General features: G+C 35.1%; 1 protein-coding gene and 1 non-coding gene across 23 annotated transcripts in view; one reads left to right on the forward strand and one right to left on the reverse strand.

The window, feature by feature from the left end:
* Positions 1–19,604, forward strand: part of CEP170 (centrosomal protein 170) — a 137,125-nt gene that overhangs the window by 72,543 nt on the left and 44,978 nt on the right. For 15 of the 22 annotated variants that reach the window (XM_069545523.1, XM_069545529.1, XM_069545525.1 and 12 more), the window contains exons 8-9: positions 6,771–7,247; positions 11,795–12,438. In XM_069545523.1, the coding sequence (XP_069401624.1) occupies positions 6,771–7,247; positions 11,795–12,438 (1,121 nt within the window). The remainder of the gene's footprint in view (positions 1–6,770; positions 7,248–11,794; positions 12,439–19,604) is intronic. The other 7 variants (XM_069545538.1, XM_069545532.1, XM_069545533.1 and 4 more) reach the window with 2 other exon arrangements.
* On the reverse strand, positions 10,265–10,336 carry TRNAH-AUG (transfer RNA histidin (anticodon AUG)). Its single transcript has one exon. It is a non-coding gene; the product is annotated as a tRNA-His (tRNA).

Consider the following 19,604-nt stretch of genomic DNA (forward strand, 5'->3'; position numbering starts at 1 on the left):
GCCTACTTCTCTTGTCCTTTTTTCCCCCATTGAATCATAACTGAACTATTTCCAGTTTCAACCTTTCTGCAGTTCAATTTGTGCAATAAATCTAAGCTGTCCTTTATTTCCTTTGCTTAACAAAGACTTTATGTGAAGATTTTATATTTTCACATAGATTTTATGTCAGAGTTTCTAACTGTATCCCACTTTCCTTGGCCTTGTATCCCACTACAGTTGTTTAGTGCTCTCCCAGTTCATTCCCACAAAAATTAGACTAATTACTGCCTTCTCTTCTCCCACAGGAGTATATACACATAAATCCAGTAGTATAAAATTCTAAAGGATATATCTGTGTATGTGTATCGTAACACTTTTATTTAGTATTTTGTGTGTATTCCTTATCTTAACTGCACATTTCTTACTTCAAGGATCACATGTTATATTATCATGTGTACTAGAGCAACCTAGGAGAGAGAGAGGGAGGGAGAAAAGGAGGAAGGAAGAGAGAGAAGAGTGAGAAAAAAATGTACTAATTATTAGGGAGCTAAATGAAATATAGCATAATTTAATGTTCCCAGATTCTGAAAATAATTGTGATAGTGAGTTTATCTAGCCATTAAAGATCCTTCTACCCAAAACAATGTCTGAAATCTGAAATAAATATCTTGTGGAACACAGTGAAGTATAATTGTAATTTTTGTACTGGAGACAGAACTATGATTTATTAACAGTAGATAATACTTCAGTGGTGCTTACTTTATCCAGACACTCTTCTGAGTGCCCTGTGTATATTTAATCATTTAATCCTCACAGCTGTACCTGAAAGTAGTTACTGTTATCATACCCATTTTATAGATAAGGAAGTGGCAGCGCAGTGATGTGAGTTTTATTCACAAGGTCACTCAGCTAGCAAAAAGTGTAGCTGCGATTCTAAGCCAGGTGACCTAACTTATAGAGTCCATGCTGTTACCCACAGTTAACTTTTCAGCAGTCATTACACACCCACCCACACACATTCAAAATCATTCCAAAAGAATATACTTTGTAGAGTATAAAGTCTAAAACAAACACCCCAAAAACAAATTGACATAAAAATCAATCCCTCATGCCTCAGCATAATAAAATGAATTTCAAGCTGTGAAGTGTCCGGTAGTAATTTCATCTATGTGAATGAAAGTAAATTCTTAAATGATTACCAGCTTGTGTGGCCTATCTCATTGCGTATCTTTTCTGCCAGATGACAAAAGCTGCTTCATAATCGTGGGATTATTTTTGAGTTGGAAGGAATTTAGTGATTTACATCTTTTGTTAAGAAGCTTAAAGCACTCTGTCAGATTCAGCTGATTAAAAGCTTTAATGAGAGTCTCATTTACTTTCATATATTAGCATCAGGATGTGATTGTTTCAGATTCATCATTTGTAGTTTTTTAAACTACTATAGAATGAGGGAAACAGTTTACAAGTCTGATATAATTTATGATGCCAGCACGTATAGTAGAGTGAAGTTTGAAAATTAAATGCTATTTCATTCGGTCATTGTGAAATTAAGTTTTCTTTTTTAATGTTTAAAATTGTGAAATATAAATGATTAGTTTATTTGTGCTCTAAGTATGCTTTTCTGGTAAAAACAGAAAGTGATTTGCTTCTTCATTACCAGTTTTTAGAATGTAGAATCTTCGTTATTGTCCTTTAGTTCCTAAGTCATGTCCGACTCTTTGTAACCCCATGGACTGCAGCGCACCAGACTCCCCTGTCCTTCATTGTCTCCCAGAGTTTGCTCAAACTCACGTCCACTGAATCAGTGATTCCATCCAACCATCTCATCCTCTGTCACCCCCTTCTCCTTCTGCCCTCCTGCCCTCAATCTTTGCCAGCATTAGGGTCTTTCTTTTCCAGTGAGTTCGCTCTCTATATCAGGTGGCCAAAGTATTGGGGTTTCAGCTTCAACATCAGTCCATCCAAATATTTAAGGTTGATTTTCTTTAAAATTGCCTTGTCTGATCTCCTTACTGTCCAAGGGACTCTCAAGAGTCCAGTACTTATTTTGAAAAGTGAGCATTCCAGAAAGGAGACTAGAGTATTTGCTCCCTAGTAACTTATGTCCCTTTCTGTGGGTCCATGTGTATCCAGAATCTCCTACCGATTTACCTTAAATTCCCCAAAACCCTGGAAGCAAATATTAGAGCAGTCAAGTTCTCCTGAAGTAGTGTGAATATTTTGAGTCCTGTTAAAAGAGAACTTGTTCTCTATTTAGTTCAGATGTGTTCTCCAACCTGCTAACATGGTTTAAACATTTTTTAAGTTACAATTAAAGGCTTTAAAGTGTTGCATACATTTTGAAAAGGTTGCATACAACTGTGAAGAGTAGATTTTTGGCTCTTTTTCACTGATTTTTTAATCTAATTGAACTAAATTTAAAAACTTTAGAGTTGTAATTCCTTTTTGGTAAAAGGAGTTTCCCAGTCTTTGTAATTTGAAGTACTTGAATGTACTAGGTTGGATGGATATCTTAAGTAGAATTTGCCTTCATAATTACAGTCTTTGTAAGCACCTTGAAATAGCTTAATATTTCATGTAATTAATTTAGTACAGAAAAAGGAAGGGAACATTTTTTTCTAGATTATGTATATCATGAGATTCCCTGGAAAGTGACACAATCATAAAATGCCTTAAGAACTTAAGGATATTGCTCTTCTGGTTTAGATAACCATAATTGATTCGACCATGATCATTTATTAAATACTCTTAGTTGAGATTAATAATTAAGTATTAGTATGAATTAAAATTATTTTAATAATATTTTATTCATACCAATGTTTCATTATTAATCTCATTAAGAGTATTTAGGGTTTCCCTTATAGCTGAAATGGGAAAAGAACCTGCCAGCAATGCAGGAGACCTGGGTTCAATCCCTGGGTTGGGAGGGTCCCTGGAGAAGGGAATGGCTACCCACTCCAGTATTCTTGTCTGGGGAATTCCATGGTCGGAGGAGCCTGGAGGGCTACAGTCCTTAGGGGTCACAAAGAGTTGGGCATGACTGAGTTTACTTTAGTATAAATAAAACAGGTTTTGAAGGCAAATTCATGTTAAATTCATAAATTTCAGAATGATTTTTACCAGTACTGAGAAAGGAAAGCTCCTTTATTTTTCTATATTAATTTAGAAGACCCTTAATAATTTCTCTAGTGGGCCTACAATCCCAAGTATAGTAGGCCCACCCTTGATCTGGTTTTATCATCTTTGGCAAAATGATTTCCTCTACTAATGAATTTTCCAGATGACCGAACTTCACTTTTACAATTGCAATTTTGTTTTTTTTTTAAGTTTAACCCTTCCCTAAATTTCTATTTACTCATGTTATTTCCTTAAGCAAAGAAGGCTGAATATAATTAAAATGTTTACTTTATGACTCAGAAGCCTCATTATGAATATCAGTAATTGAACTATATGTTACAGTAATGTCCTTGGGAGACGTAATGTAAGACTGTTTCCCTGTATACTGAATGGTTCTGAACTGCTGTGTTTTTGAGCCATATGTCTGCTCTTTATTGTTTTTTGACTTATCTCAACCAGTTGACTCGTTTTCTTAGTGTAGTATATCTGACATTAATCCTTGCTTTTACATACCCTCCAGATTTGTCACATGTAAGCTGAGTAAATAGTCAAAAAAAAAAAAAAGGTTCTCAATGAGGGACTTTGCTCGTAGTAAAGATCACAGATATGAGGATATGGGTATTGCCATATCTGTCTTGGGTTTTTTAGAGTTAGATGTTTGGTTTTAGTTTCTTGTTTTCCTAGTTAGCTGTGTTGGAGAGTTGGGGGAGAAAAAGTAAGAGAAACATTTATTTGTGTGCCTACTTTGTGGCCGACTTTTTCTGGGTGACTTACGCTATCTCAGTTAATACATACCTCACTGAATCTTCACAACAATCTTATGGATGGGTATTATTTTCTCATTTTACAATGAGAAAAATGAGAATTAAGAACTGTGATAGAGGTAGGACTTAGCTGATTTGAAATCTTCTTCCTGCTTTCTGCTGAACCAGGCTGTTTGACTGTAATCATCGGATCATAAATGCTGTCTGTCTTTCTACTCTGTTGTGCTACTTGACATTGTTAGATAACTGATTACTAGATAAATTGGGTGTTAGCCTATAGAAGTCTCAGATTCTAATCTTTAGAGGAAACTCAGTTTTGAAGTAGGAATAACTTAGGAAATAATAACCTTAAAAATAGTTACGTGCAGTTGGTGACCTCTGCTTTTTAATGTGTTAAAAAGTGAAAGCATGTTAAAAGTATGTAAAGTTTTTCTTCTCAAGGGAGGAAAATTGAGAACATATTCATTTGAATCATTAGTGACAAGTAGATGGTAAATGCTATACCCCTGGGCCAGCTTGTTGCAGTTATTGCTTTATAGTTTAGTCACGTCTTTGAACATTCAGGTAGTGGGGGTAGGAGACTGCCGCTTTCTGTCTTCAGTGTTTCTCTGTTACCTGTGAGGATGCAGAAAACGAATGAATGAGGTCAGGTAGATAGGAAGGATAGTTCTATATGAAATTGATCAGGCACAGTACATTATTACATTAGTAAATAAACCAGTGTATGGAAAAATAAAAACATCAGTGATTTTATCAATATATAGAGAGCAGACAATGCGTTTTACTCATAGTAATTCTTATTGACAGGCCTTCAAAGTAAACATTCAAGTGGACATTTTAATATTAAGGAAAAAAATAAATAAGCTCTTTAATAAAGAAGTTTTTGGAACATTACTTAGGTTATTAAGAATCTTGTATATCCTCTTCTAGGTAGTGTGTAGAATTACTGCTTTGACAGTATAGAGTTTTTCTGATACAGTTTTTAAATTTTCATTGGTGAGGAAAAACTAAGTAGACTTGACAAGGATAATTTTTCTGTTAAAAATTGTTTTTGTTATATATTCTGTTTACTGTCTGTATAATATTTTTCACTTTTTTTTAAAATTTCTGGAAGTGGAGCTTGGGGTCTTTAATGCGCTGTGCCCTCCTCCAGGGATCTTCACAACCCAGGGATCGAACCCAGGTCTCCCACATTGCAGGTGGACTCTTTACCATCTGAGCCACCAGGAAAGCCCTAAATACTGGAGTGGGTAGCCTATCACTTCTCCAGGGGATCTTCCCAACCCAGGAATCAAACCGGGTTCACCTGCATTGCAGGTGAATTCTTTGCCCTCCTTGTTGGTTGTGTTTTACACTGGAGGTGATTCTTAATTTAGAACTTCTCAGGTGGCGCTAATGGTAAAGAACCCGCCTGCCAATGCAGGAGACATAAGAGACGTGAGTTTGATTCCTGTGTCGGGAAGATCCCCTAGAGAAGGGAAAGGCAACCCTCTCTTGGATCACAAAAAGTCAGACATGACTGAAGTGACTTAGCACGCATGCAATACCTTGTGCCATACACTGGACTGTAGAGATGTTGCTATTCCGTTCTTGTATAATCTAAAAGCAAACAGTTTTATGACTGTTTCATATTCAGAGTGTTGCTAAGAAACTGATTATAGCACCTGAAGAATTCCATCAGTATTTAATATTTGGAAAAATGTTTCAAGAGACAAAATGCTTTACTTAATTAGAAAATTACTATAAACAACTTTGTCCCTCATATATTCTTTCCTAATAAATTATCTGTAAATGATTTTTCTATCAGTGTGTTTTTAAAAGGAATGCTCTTTTGAGCTTTAGGGAAAGAGTTTTTATTTGAATTCATTCTTTACCATCTTTATAATAGTTCTTTTGCTTCCTGAAAACCAAAGCAGTTTAATCTTAATTTTTTTTGCATTTATAATATCTGATAACAGATTTAAAACATTTCAGTTATCATTTTCATTTATATGCTTTCACATATTTTATATAGAGATGCATTTATTTTCATACCTTCTTATTTGTCTCTGAGGCAGCAGAGGAATAGTGTTCCAGAGTTACTTGCTTATGCCAACTCTTGTTGGTGATCTGAGATTTATAATTCACCTTTCCTCTAAGGATTTTTGACAGTTGGGCATATTCTGCTGTATAGAAATGTACATGAATTTTCTTTTGGAATTAATTGGCTGGCAACTGAATTTTCTATTTTTAACTTACTTCTTTCACACTGCTGCTTGGATTGCATTTTACAAGCAAACCACATGTCTTTACTCATTCTTTTCTTTATAAAATGTTATCTGTCTTCTTGTAAGGATCACACATTAGTAATATTATTTTTGTCATTCTGAAAGTAATGACTCTGAATTGTGATGGTGAAGAATGGTAAGTAAAATCATCCTGTCCAGAATGTTGCTTATGTATTAACCTCATGTTTCTTTCTTCATTTGAACACTTGTTCTCCTTTAGGAATTTGCTTGTTTTTGCAATATTTCATCCTCCTTACTTGATAAGGAAATTCATATTTTTTCTGTCTCTCTAGATATGTACATTGAACATGCATCTCCATCTACATTTGATTTCATTTCTTTGTACTTTTGATGATTTCTGAATCCACATTGGAAACAATGTAGACCTAGTCATGCAAAATCCCATCTCTTAACTGCTTTGCTATCCTTTGCACTGCTGCTTCTCTTGCATCTCCTATTGGTAACAGGAATGCCATGTTTATAATCAAAATTATTTCTCTTTTAAGACATTTGTCATTCTTTTTCATCTAAGCAGCGATCTGCCTTCTGATTCCCATGGAGTAATGGAAGTGGCCATTACTATACTCCTTCAAGTTCTAGAAGCTCCCAAATATTTTGAATTTTCTCTTATTTTTCTTATTAGGGTGCAGCATAGATGCCAAGCAAGTTGAAGAACAATCTGCAGCTGCAAGTGAAGAAGTACTTTTTCCTTTCTGTAGGGAACCAAGTTATTTTGAAATCCCTACAAAAGAATTTCAGCAACCATCACAAATAACAGAGAGCACTATTCATGAAATCCCAACAAAAGACACACCAAGTTCTCATACAACAGGTGCAGGGCATGCTTCATTTACCATTGAATTTGATGACAGTACCCCAGGGAAAGTAACTATTAGAGATCACGTGACAAAATTTACTTCTGATCAGCGCCACAAGTCAAAGAAGTCTTCTCCTGGAACTCAAGACCTGCCAGGGATTCAAACTGGAATGATGGCACCTGAAAACAAAGTAGCTGACTGGCTAGCACAGAACAACCCTCCTCAGATGGTATGGGAAAGAACAGAAGAGGATTCCAAAAGTATTAAAAGTGATGTTCCAGTTTACTTGAAAAGGTTGAAAGGTAACTTTTCAGAACTTCCTTTTTTATGGTTAATTTCAGTCTTCAGTTACCAAACTATGATTAGAAAAATAATTATATGATATAAAGCTGCTGCTTCTGCTTTTTTGAAGGTTTATTTGATCTTAAAGTTCAAAAGCCAGCCATTCTGCCCATATCCAGCTTACTCATTCAAAACAGTCTGCCTTCATTTTCTTGCCAAAACCAAATTGGTTTTGTAAATTTATATGTATGCCATTGAGACTTCCTGGTGGCTCAGACGGTAAAGTGTCTGCCTACAATGCGGGAGAGCCAAGTTCGATCCCTGGGTCAAGAAGAACCTCTGGAGAAGGAAATGACAACCCACTCCAGTATTCTTGCCTGGAAAATGTGTGCCATTACATATGTTTCTTTTTCCTGTGGAAATATTCATTCATTTCACCAGTGGAATTCCTTAGAAGACAGTTCTCATCATTTTCCTGATTTAAGGAAAATACATGTTTAATTCTATTCTCTACTGTGTGCTTCCTGTAAAATGTCAACATGTAGATTTTAAACGTTTTAAGTTACTGAATTATGGGCTTAGAGTTCTACTTTGGCAATGTAGTCACATTATTGGTGGAGTGTTTCAGACTGTTCTCAAGATACTCATATCATGAAACAAATTTTATTTAGAGATACTAGGAATTCATTGAATTAAGAATTTTTTCACTAGTGAAAATTGCAGTTAAATGTTTATTTTTGAAATAATTTTCAATGTTTTATTAAAAATACTTGACCAAATACATCAGAGTATCAACTAATCATTTTCCCCCCATTGGTTTTGCTAGTTAAATTTTAATTTAGAATTTGCTGAATACAGATTTATGTTACTATATCTTGATTTTATATAACAAGCTTACTATAAGGGAAATGATTACATGTTAATCTGATCATTCTGTTACTATACAAAAAGTTAAAGAGCTTTAAAAGAATACTTGTTGAGGTGAGAGTGTATATTACCTTATATCTCTAGCCCTTTCCTGGGACTTGAGTATGTGATAGGTACTCAGTAATTTGAATAATCAATGAATGACTTCATTATCATTGACAAAACTGACCCTGGTTTAACCTGTACTTTTATGGTTTGGGATTCTCTTCACCTAATGGAAAAAATACCTATTTCCTATTTGCTTCTAAGGCATTTCAAGATTGTGAGATGGTGTGATTACCTAATTCTTTGTCAGGGCCTATTACCATATTTAATTATCATAAGCAGTTACCTGGCATATGAACTTTTGACATATAATTGTTAACTTTACTCCTACTAGATAATAACATAAATTGAGACCTATATGTATATTGATATATATATATATATAGGTTAAAGCTTACATATAAAAGCTACCCATTTGTAAACTGATCATTTTTTATGGATTGGGTAAAATAAGACTGATATCCTAGTATAATGTAAAAAGTAGTATAAACTTTGAAAATTTAGAAATAACATGTTCTTTAGACCATCCTTAATAAATGTACACAAATGAGCTAACATATAAATCACCATTAAAAAATACCTTTATGGAACTTTCCTGACATTCCAGTGATTAAGACTCTGCTTCCACTGCAAGAGGCACAGGTTTCACCTCTAATTAGGGAACTAAGATCCTCCATACCATGTGGTATGGCCAAAAAAAAAAAAAGAAAAAACAAACTTTACTACACCCTTTTATTGTAACTATAATTTTACTTATAATGACTATTTTCTGTTTTAGCTGTTATTTTGATTCCTGTTAGAGGCATTAATGTTCACATTCAGACTGTATTCATATATTATGTTAGATTTTGAAAATCCTTACCAGAAATTATGCAAATTATTATTATCCATCAGAGTTGATTTATAGGTAGATATATATTCTGGTATGTTGCCATTGCATAGAACCCTACTTTTAAATTTGCCTTCAAGACATTTTACAAACCATCTAAGAAAATGTCTTTGTGAATATGCCTCATTTTTGATCCAATATTTATCCATTTTATTTTTTCAGATGTATTTACAAATGACATTTTACTTTCCCCCAAAGTTAGAGCTGCCATCATTAGATAAAGATTTTCCACAATTTAAGAGATCAAAAGTATATACCCAGTCTCTAAATAAATGTCAGTATAGCAAATAGAAATTATTTTACAATAATTAGACATTCAGCAACTGCTTAGATCAGTAAAAAACTTGAAAGTAGGCAAAACAAAACAACTTTGCTCCTGCAAGAGTGAAATGCATGTGCTTTGGGACAGTGAAGATAATAATGTTCACAAAGTCCATACACTTTACTCATTAGGAGAGTTGAAGCTTCTTTTGGCCACAGCTACTGATTAGTTATAGTCATATCTATCCTAAAAAATAACTAGAAGAACTTCAATATATTAATGCATGATTAATGATAGACAAAACAGAAAAAATCTTAACAGTTCCTAATGTTGTTTCTGTTAACTAAAAACAAAAATTGCAGTTTTTTCATCTGATCAGATATGTTATCTTGTATAACACTGGGAAATGAAAAAGAAGAATAATTTTCTACAAAGAAAATAGCTAATCTATACTCTTTTAACCTGTAACTTAAAAGATACTGAAAAGACCTGACACCAGATAAGCACCAAATTTTTATATGTTGTTACAAGAATTATTGTATAAGTATGTCATAACATATGACTATATGTTATATATGTGTTCTAACATATATAACTATGTTATATAACTTGTTATAAGAAATAATATAACTAACACTGACTCTATGGACATGAGTTTGAGAAAGTTCCGGGAGTTGGTGATGGACAGGGAAGCCTGGCATGTTGCAGTCCATGGGGTGGCAGAGTCAGGCACAACTGAGCCACTGAACTGAACAAGAACTGAAGTCTGTAAAGGTGGTGTTTTCATGAAGTCACTCAGTCATGTCCGACTCTTTGCGAGTCCCCGTGGACTGTAGCCTACCAGGCTCTTCTGTCCATGAGATTTTCCAGGCAATAGTACTGGAGTGGATTGCCATTTCCTTCTCCAAGGGATCTTCCCAACCCAGGGATCGAACCTGGGTCTCCCGCATCATAGACAGACGCTTTACCATCTGAGCCACCAGGGAAGTCCGTCATATTGTGTATGTTTGTAATATGGGTTATCTGGTCCCATTACACGTGAAATATGGGAGTTTAGTTATTTACAGCTCTTACAAACTGGATTTCTTTGCAGTATATCCAGTGCAATATGAAATAGGTTGTACAATGTCCAATTTTCCTGAGTTTTGTATTTGAATTAGTGGTTTTGTTTGCTTCTGCATTCCATCTGCCTATCCTTTATCCCTAGATTAATTACCCAGGCAGGAATTCCATTAATTAAACTAAACACCATTTTATTTTTTTTTTCTTTTCGTATTGTATTTTCAGTAGTTGCTAATTTGAAGGAAGATTTTCAGATTTAGTTTTGGAAGTATTGACATACACCTGGTTGACTAGATTCATTTAAGCTTTCTTCTAAATAACTATCTTTTAAGCCTTCATTTGTGACTCAGTCTAAAACACACATAGAATAACTCAACTTCCCATTAAATTCATGCTATAAGAATATAATAATTGCCATTTGATTATTTCCTCTAATGTACTTAATGTTTACATGATAAGAATTCTAAATCAGTGAAAAATCAAGTAGTTTTAATAAAGTTTCACACTTAGTCCTTAATAGAGCCATGAAGAGTAACAAAAAGCCTCTGTTAGGAAGCTGATGTTTTCAAAATTCAACTGCAGTATTCTGTCTTGACTCTATATGCTTAATGGAGAAAATATATTTTTATCTCGTTATATTTAGCAACATGCCATTTGTCTGGTAGGTTTATATAGGATTTCATAGTCTATGCTTTTTCCATGCTAGACCTTTTAGCATGCTTTATTTAACTTGAAGCCACCAGAGTTTAACTGAGCACACATACAAAATTGCAGAAATTATAGCTAGAAAGATGTTTGTAAAGAATTGTATAGTAATTGGTGGAAACTGCAAATTTGCATTTTCATATATTAAAAAGGAAAGGAATGGGGTACTTTTGAAAGTTTTGAACATCACTGAAATTAACGATTCATTACACTTTTTTATTGCATTTGCATTCTCTTCTCCTGTGTAATGATAAGCATTTTGGTGGGATCACACTTTTTTCTGTCTTTTCCCTTCTAATGCTAAAGATAAGTTTTTGATTGTTTAAATAAGGTATAAGGTTTAAAGGCAGGATTAATATTTAATGTTACAAATACAGACTATCATAGATGTAGCACTGCTTATCTTTTAAGGCACTGATGAACCATTATAAAGTCAAAATTTGGAGAAAGAAAAGTAATCCTATTCAAGTGTTTATAAAGGACTCATTGTTGGTTGATGAAATTTGAATGTAAGCATTGCAATTGAGGGAAGTTTGCAGAGCCTGTTACTGAAAAGAACATATGACTTTGGATTGAAAGGGGGGAGGGGCAGAACAAGCAGCACTTTTGTATATGCTTTGATTTTCTACATAGGATTTTTTCCCGTCTCTATTATGCGGTTTCTTTTCTGTGTCCAGGAAACAAACATGATGATGGTACACAAAGCGACTCAGAAAATGCTGGGGCTCACAGGCGCTGTAGCAAGCGTGCAACTCTTGAGGAACACTTAAGGCGCCACCATTCAGAACAGAAAAAACTACAGAAGGCCCAGGCTACTGAAAAGCATCAAGACCAAGCTGTTGTAAGTCAAACTGCTTTTATGATTGCATTCTTTGATGAAGACAATCCCAGAAAAAGAAGGTCATATTCTTTCACTCAGAGTACGGGAATCTTGTGTCAGGAAACTACTTATTCAGCACCACATACAAAACTTGAAAAAACAAAATCTCCAACAGCAGATGCCAAAGTGGTTTCTTTGTCTTTACAGACTAGCTCTGCGCACCACAGAGGGGGGCATGGTGTTCCACATGGGAAATTGTTAAAACAGAAATCAGAGGAGCCATCGGTGTCAATTCCCTTCCTACAAACTGCATTATTAAGAAGTTCAGGGAGTCTTGGGCACAGACCAAGCCAGGAGATGGATAAAATGTTAAAAAATCAAGCTACTTCCGCTGCTTCTGAAAAGGATAATGATGATGACCAAAGTGACAAGGGTACTTATACCATTGAGTTAGAGAATCCCAACAGTGAGGAAGTGGAAGCAAGAAAAATGATTGACAAGGTAAATAATTGGTATTAGTTTTCTCGTGGTATATTTAACTGTTGGAAATTATTAGAGGATATCAAATGTTTTCATGTAGGTAGTGTATTAAAACTTTAGGATTTTATTAGGGAACTGGAAACCTAACAATAAGACCAAAATGCTTTCTGATTTTGTTCTGCTATATTCTGAATTTGCCTGAGTTTCATATGTAAAGTTCTATACATATAAGCTGTTTGGACCTGTTAAAGTTGTAATAATTTAAGTTTGACTTTTTAAATGCTACATCTTGACCATGCTCACTTTGCATTTAAAAACTAAAAATCAAAGAAAACCAGATTACTGTTGACTCCATTAATATAAACATGAGCTTCAGTTAAAAATAGTTAAACAGAGTTTTTATTTTTTTAATTTTATTTTTGAAGCAGATGAAAAGACATGTTTTAATCCATTTTATTCTTTCTCCTTAGTTTCTTCTCTTAATTTCTATTCACTGCTGTCTGTGGTGATAGAAAAGAAATGTATAAAAACAAAATCAGTGTGTTTATGATACTCTGAGTTTAAGCAAGGGTATACCTAGTTATGATAGTTATTTACATTACAGATTTTATTTTTGATGTTTTTGATTAATGTGTATAATGATTGTTGTATGGTTTAAAAAGTAGTTTTGCCCCCAGTAATGAAAGATTGACTTTAGAATCTGCTGTATATTTTATCCCCTGGAAGACAGAAACATAAATTTGGCTAAGCATTAATCTCTTGTTTCAGTTCTTGTTACTTAGCATGTGAGCAGCATTAGCATCACTAGAGAGCCTGTTAGAAATACAAAATCTCCAGTCCACCTTAAATATAGTGAAAAGGAATCTGCCTTAAAAGTAGGGCTCATATGCAGATTAACATTTGAGATACACTAGTTCAGATGATGAGCTTAAACAGTGGTCTTTTAGAGAATAGACAAGGTAACCCTTTGGGAAGCAGGAGATTATTAGGACTTATATTTATTTTTAATTTCATAGTTTTTATTTCTGTTTAAGAGTGTGTTCTATAGTGTATACAGTGTGTGTATGTATATATATATAAAATTTCTAACATCCGTCAGTTGAGGAGCAAATGCTCAGAATTTTTCAGTGTTGGGGTATAGCACTCCAGACTTTCGGAAACCCATTAATTTAGGAAATAGATATTATGATAGTTGTTAATAAGAGAAGTAAATAAAAAAAAAGAGAAGTTTTTAAAAATTAACAAACAGATAAAGTAATATTTCTAATAATAGTAAAGGAAAGCTAAGAACACAGTTGTAGCAATAGAAAATGACTCAGTCATTTCTAATTATTTTCATCACTGAATCAATAATGACATTACTTTCAGATTAAAGTTAGTATATTGCTATTTAAGATACTGTCAAGTAGAAAATAAAAGGATAGATTTTGGGGAAAAAAAAGCTATTAAGTGTTAAAATTCAGATTAATTTTATTCTAGTGTAGTTTTGTTTGATTTATGTATATTTCATTTATAGTTTATTGGTGTTTCTCTATTAAAAGATCTTTCAGTGGGAGATTATATTGTAATAGTTTAAAAACATGAACACTTGTAGACAGACAGATCTGTACTAGATGTACCAGATATAAGTACACTGAGTGAACACTAGATTGCAAAAAGAATTCAATAAAATATATGAGGCTTATTATTATAATGCTATCTTATGATAAAAGGTCTATAAATATTAGCTGTGTTATTAACCTTGTGAGTAGTTTCCGTGTATGAATCTCTACACTAGGTTTTGATAAATCCTGAAAAGTTCTTCAGCATTGAAAAGGTCAAATCTGAAACTCAAATGGAAGTTAAAGTGCAAGGAAATAGCCTGGCCACAACAACAGAAAGTCAAGAAGGAAGTCATTGTTGGCAGTTGAGACTCTTGAAAAGTAAACTGCTGGATGAAGAGAAGGACCATAAAACCTCGTGTATACCTGCTGTCCATAATAAGCATCCTTTTTTTCATTTTCAAAAAGAGTCCCAATTTCAGTGACAAATTATTTGGTCACACTATGGATAAAGAAAACCAAGAATCTAAACCAGGATTCATTTAAGGGAATAATGTCAGAATGTGACTGAGTAGATAATTCAGTCATTCGTAGTTTGTATAAACCAGAAAACAAAGCTAAGGCCATAACTGTAGGGAAAAACAGGAGTCACTACATTATGTTGTGAATGCCAAAGAAAAAGTGCTGAGATTCTACTGGCTGTGGTTAAAGCTAGAGGTCAGATTCAGGCTGACTAAAGTCAGGCTCTGGGGAAACAAATGTCTGAAGAAAATGAAGTAACCTGTGAGCATGAAGAAAACAAAGACCCCAAATAGTCAGAATCAGGGCGTAAGAAGGACTTTGGGCGGATGGGAGGAGATTCAGACATCATATCAAGTTGTTTGGGTAAGCTTTGTCATCCGTTTTCTCCCTTTTAAAGTTGGGGTGTGTGGGATGGAAGTGGGGACCATCAGCTGTTGTCCATCTGAATATAATTGTTATTTGGGCCTGAAAACTTCAGTGTGGTCTCTTTCCTTTTTTACTCCCTCATTTGAGAGCTGGTTTATTTCATTAATTTTTTTCTCAACCTTTATTCAGCATCTGCCATGTGCCCAGCTTTGTGTTAGGAGAGAGATTGAAATGGAAAAGAGAGCATTCTTCCCCTCAGGAACTAAGTATATGGAGGCATGGAAATACACAAGTGAAAACATATGCATTAAAAATAGTATGGTGGATGTTTTGATGAGCAAACTATTCAAGTAAGGGTACCAATAGCTTCCATGAGGAGATCTCAGGTTAAATATCTTTTCGTCAGAGAAGTCTTTAGCTGTCCAATCTAAGGAAACACCCCTTCTCCACCCCCGTACTGTCAAATCAGCTTGTTTCATTTTAATCATAAGCTTTTTCACCATTTGATAGTTTGCTATTTATTTATTTGCCTCTCCGCTCCCCTATAATACACACACAAATACACACATGTGCAAGAATATAAACTCCATGACTGTAGGAACTTAGTGCCTGGCATATAAAATGTCCTTAGTAAATACCGAACTTAATTGCCAACCGAGCTCGTTTTGAAACATATGGGATTACTCCCATAATAGGCATGGTCAAGGAGAGTTTTTCAAAAATATGGAGCAATCTTTTCAAAAGCCCAGGAGGGTAGAGGCCTTGTTCAGAGGACCACAGTTACTTTCAGAGAGATGAGGTTGGACTAGACATTGACGGCCTCTCCATATCGTATTAAGGACTTTAGTATTTTTGTTATTCTTTTAATGCTGAATGCAGTTGTGAATCATTGAACACTTTTAAATCTGGCAGTGACATGCAAATCAACTGTAGTAAGTGTGAAGAATGCATTGAAACTTGGAAAGGCTGGAAGCAGAAAAGGTGATTAAAAAGCTACTGACATGTCCAGTAGTCAGTTAAATATAAATGTCTGGATCTTAGGTAAGAGATCTGGGCTAAAATAACATTTTGGGGATTATGAGAGGGTAGCTGTGAATGCAAAATACAGATGAGATCATCTGGAAAGAGTGTATAAAAGTGAGAAGAGGCAAAGTACGAAATTCTTAGCAACACCAGTATAGGTGGACAAAGGAAGAAAAGTGAGTAAAGGAGGATCAAACGTAAGAGTAAGAGAAAACCAAAAGAACAATAGCACCTTGGAATCAAAGACAGAATAATAAAAGTGAGTAAGCAGCAGTTTCATATGATACACTGGCATTAAATATGATAAGCGCTAGAATGCCTTTTCAGTTTTTCCCCAAAGTACATTGTATTTCTGTGTCTAGAGACGATAAAGCAGAACGTATACTTGCCTGGCAACTCAGGAGAAGTTGCATACTGTCAAAGTAGGATCTCTTTAAAGAGATGATCAAGCTATAATGCCATTATCTTTTTCTGTGTCAGTTGTACTGTTACGTAGTTCAAGGGCACTGAGATATCTCTGCCCCAACCTCCAAGTTACGGGATGACAGCATTTTGGTTTATACTTCTGTGTCGTGTGTTTGTCAGTAGATAAAACTTATTGTATGCTTTGTCCCCAAATTTACTTTTTATAATATTAACGCACATGTCTGTTATTCATGAAGAACTCTTAAGTTTTACATCTAAGCTTACATGGAGATGTGCTATAATAAGAAAGTGCTGGTAACTGCCTGGATTAAAGGTAATTATCTTCCGCTGCAATGATAGCCTCCCCTAGACCTCCCTCCTTTGACTTCCCTATAATAACCTAGAGAACCCATCATAGTACCAGTTTCTTTTCCCCACTCCTTCGTCCAAAACACTGCTAAGGGAAGAGGAGGATACTGTCAGGGCTACTTTATAGACTTTTAGGCTAAATGAGAAAGACTTGTAGTGAAAACAGAAAGCCAAATATTAAATGAAAAGAAAAAATATTGGCCTTTGTAGAGGGCTGAAGTTTCTTTTGAAAAAAGTATTTTTCTTCTCCATAAATTTCATACCATGGACCAGTTCTACCAGATACTTCTTTCCTGAGTTTTGATTCCCCCAATGCTTCTTGTTAGCATATCCTCTCCCTTCATGGGGCTTTGTATCTATCAGTGCTGATTCTGTAGGCAACAGGTGGTAGGGAAGAATCCAGAACCAGGAGAACTATACAGGACTGGAAACACAAAATGAGGAACATCGACAGCAGTGAGACATCCCAAAGGAAGTCAGTGCTGAGAACTTGGATCCAGGTATAAGCAATTTTGAATGAAGATATTCCAAACTCTATGACATTCACAGCAAGATTCTAGACTAGGTTCAAGTCAGAGCCAGGGAACTGTGATAAAGTGGAGTCAAAATCTAGGTAAAGAGAGCCTGTTAGAACAGAGGAGGGAGGTATGTGCAGAGTCCATTCATATACCCAGTCAGGTGTCTGGGAACTAAAGGAAAAGAGATCAGACAAGAGCCTTGAGTAGTAGAAGAGGACCTTGATAATAGAGGCTGCATTTGGAATTTGACTTAATATTTTTTTTTCTAATTGCTATTAATCCAGAAATAATCTGAGTTAATAAAAGGGCTGAAGCAAATAGTGGTTCTTAACAGGTAAATTCTGACAGCTTGATTTTTTTTTTCTTTTATGTTAATCTTCTTTCCTGCTGTCTCTTCACTGAACAATTTAAAAAACAATTTTGTATCAGGAGAATTCAGTTTTGGTCACTCTGTTGATGCTCCTCTCCCCCTTTTAACACTCCATGTCCTTCTTAGGTACAAGAAACTCTTTACTGCTGTATTAACCCCCAAAGCTTCATAAGGAAACCCTCACCTTTTTTTCAGTTAAAAGCTTAAGACTTATTAGGTTTGCCCCGATTTTCCTTTTTCTACCACTGTAAGAGATCTTACTTATTTTCCTGGTTTTTAGGGGATTTTCACTTACTGTGCCCTAGTCTAATAAGCTCTTCCCTGTGTGGTTTTTTGGTTTAGTTTTGCATGCCTACCACCTCCTTATAATTTACTTTCAGAGGCTTTCTTTAACCACTCGATCTATAAAATAGCCCCAGCATTACCCTCCTGTAATACTACCGTGATTTCTTTATAGAACTTACCTCTAGCTAGTTTATTTTCTCTCTGTCCTTTCTAGAATGATCTCATTTGTATTCATCATGTTTGTATTTCTTGTGACTAGAACAGTGCCTGGTATGTAGTAGACACTCAGTAATTATCTTGTGAATGGATAAATGAGAAAGAAAAAATATTGACTTGATTTTTATGTTTATCAATATTTATATGTGGTTAGTTATATGTTAGCTAATTTATTTCAGTGAACTTATAGATTGATTAAATGCAGTAAGGCCTCCACAAACAGATATTCCTATATTTTATGTGCTTAAATTTGTTTATATCTTGATTCCAAAATAACTTGTTAAAATGTATAATTTAAAATCTGTGTTTTGTAAGTTTTTCTTTGTAATGAGAAATATGAAAGCTGCAAAAGACTTGGTTGCATCAGAAGAAATGTGTGAGTTTCAGGGGGATTGCTTTGATTAATAGAAATCTAGAAATACTTTTCAGTTTCTATTAATACCCACTTAGGCACTTAATGCTTAAAAATCTGTTTGGCAAAGAAAGCATAAGATAGTAATTGATGAGCAGCCAGATTTTAGGTATGAAAGAAAAGAATGCATGACAATGAATTAAGCTATTAAAAGGAGAGAAACTGGATATTTTAACTATAGAAGCATTAGATAAGAACTGAGTGTGATTTGAATATACAAAAAGAGGAACTAATAAAGAGAGAATGCTAAACAGTGATGAAAAAGGAAAAGAAGGTGGCTATAAGAGTCCAAAAGAATAGGAAGAATCAAGGATGTAGGATAGGTTCTGGGAAAGGACAGAGATTTACCCAGACAGATGAAAAGGAAGAAGGTAAGGTCAGATGGTTCCTTTGAGTTCAGTTCAGTCACTCGGTCATGTCCGACTCTTTGTGACCCCATGAACCAAGCATGCCAGGCTTCCCTGTCTATCACCAACTGCCAGAGTCCACCCAAACCCATGTCCGTTGAGTCTGATGCCATCCAGCCATCTCATCCTCTGTCGTCCCCTTCTCCTCCTGCCCTCAGTCTTTCCCAGCATCAGGGTCTTTTCAAAGGAGTCAGCTCTTTGCATCAGGTGGCCAAAATACTGGAGTTTCAGCTTCAACATCGGTGCTTCCAATGAACACCCAGGACTGATCTCCTTTAGGATGGACTGGTTGGATCTCCTTGCAGTCCAAGGGACTCTCAAGAGTCTTCTCCAACACCACAGTTCAAAAGCATCAATTTTTCAGTGCTCGGCTTTCTTTATAGTCCAACTCTCACATCCATACATGACCACTGGAAAAACCATAGCCTTGACTAGACAGACCTTTGTTGACAAAGTAATGTCTGTGCTTTTTAATATGCTGTCTAGGTTGGTCACAACTTTTCCTTCCAAGGATTGAGCGTCTTTTAATTTCATGGCTGCAGTCACCATCTGCAGTGATTTAGGAGCCCAGAAAAATAAAGTCAGCCACTACTTCCACTGTTTCCCCATCTACTTCCCATGAAGTGATGGGACCAGATGCCATGATCTTCGTTTTCTGAATGTTGAGCTTTAAGCCAACTTTTTCACTCTCCTCTTTCACTTTCATCAAGAAGCTTTTTAGTTCTTCTTCACTTTCTGCCATAAGGGTGGTAT

The sequence above is a fragment of the Ovis canadensis genome, chromosome 12 (genome assembly GCF_042477335.2).
Source record: "Ovis canadensis isolate MfBH-ARS-UI-01 breed Bighorn chromosome 12, ARS-UI_OviCan_v2, whole genome shotgun sequence".
Lineage (NCBI taxonomy): Eukaryota > Metazoa > Chordata > Mammalia > Artiodactyla > Bovidae > Ovis > Ovis canadensis.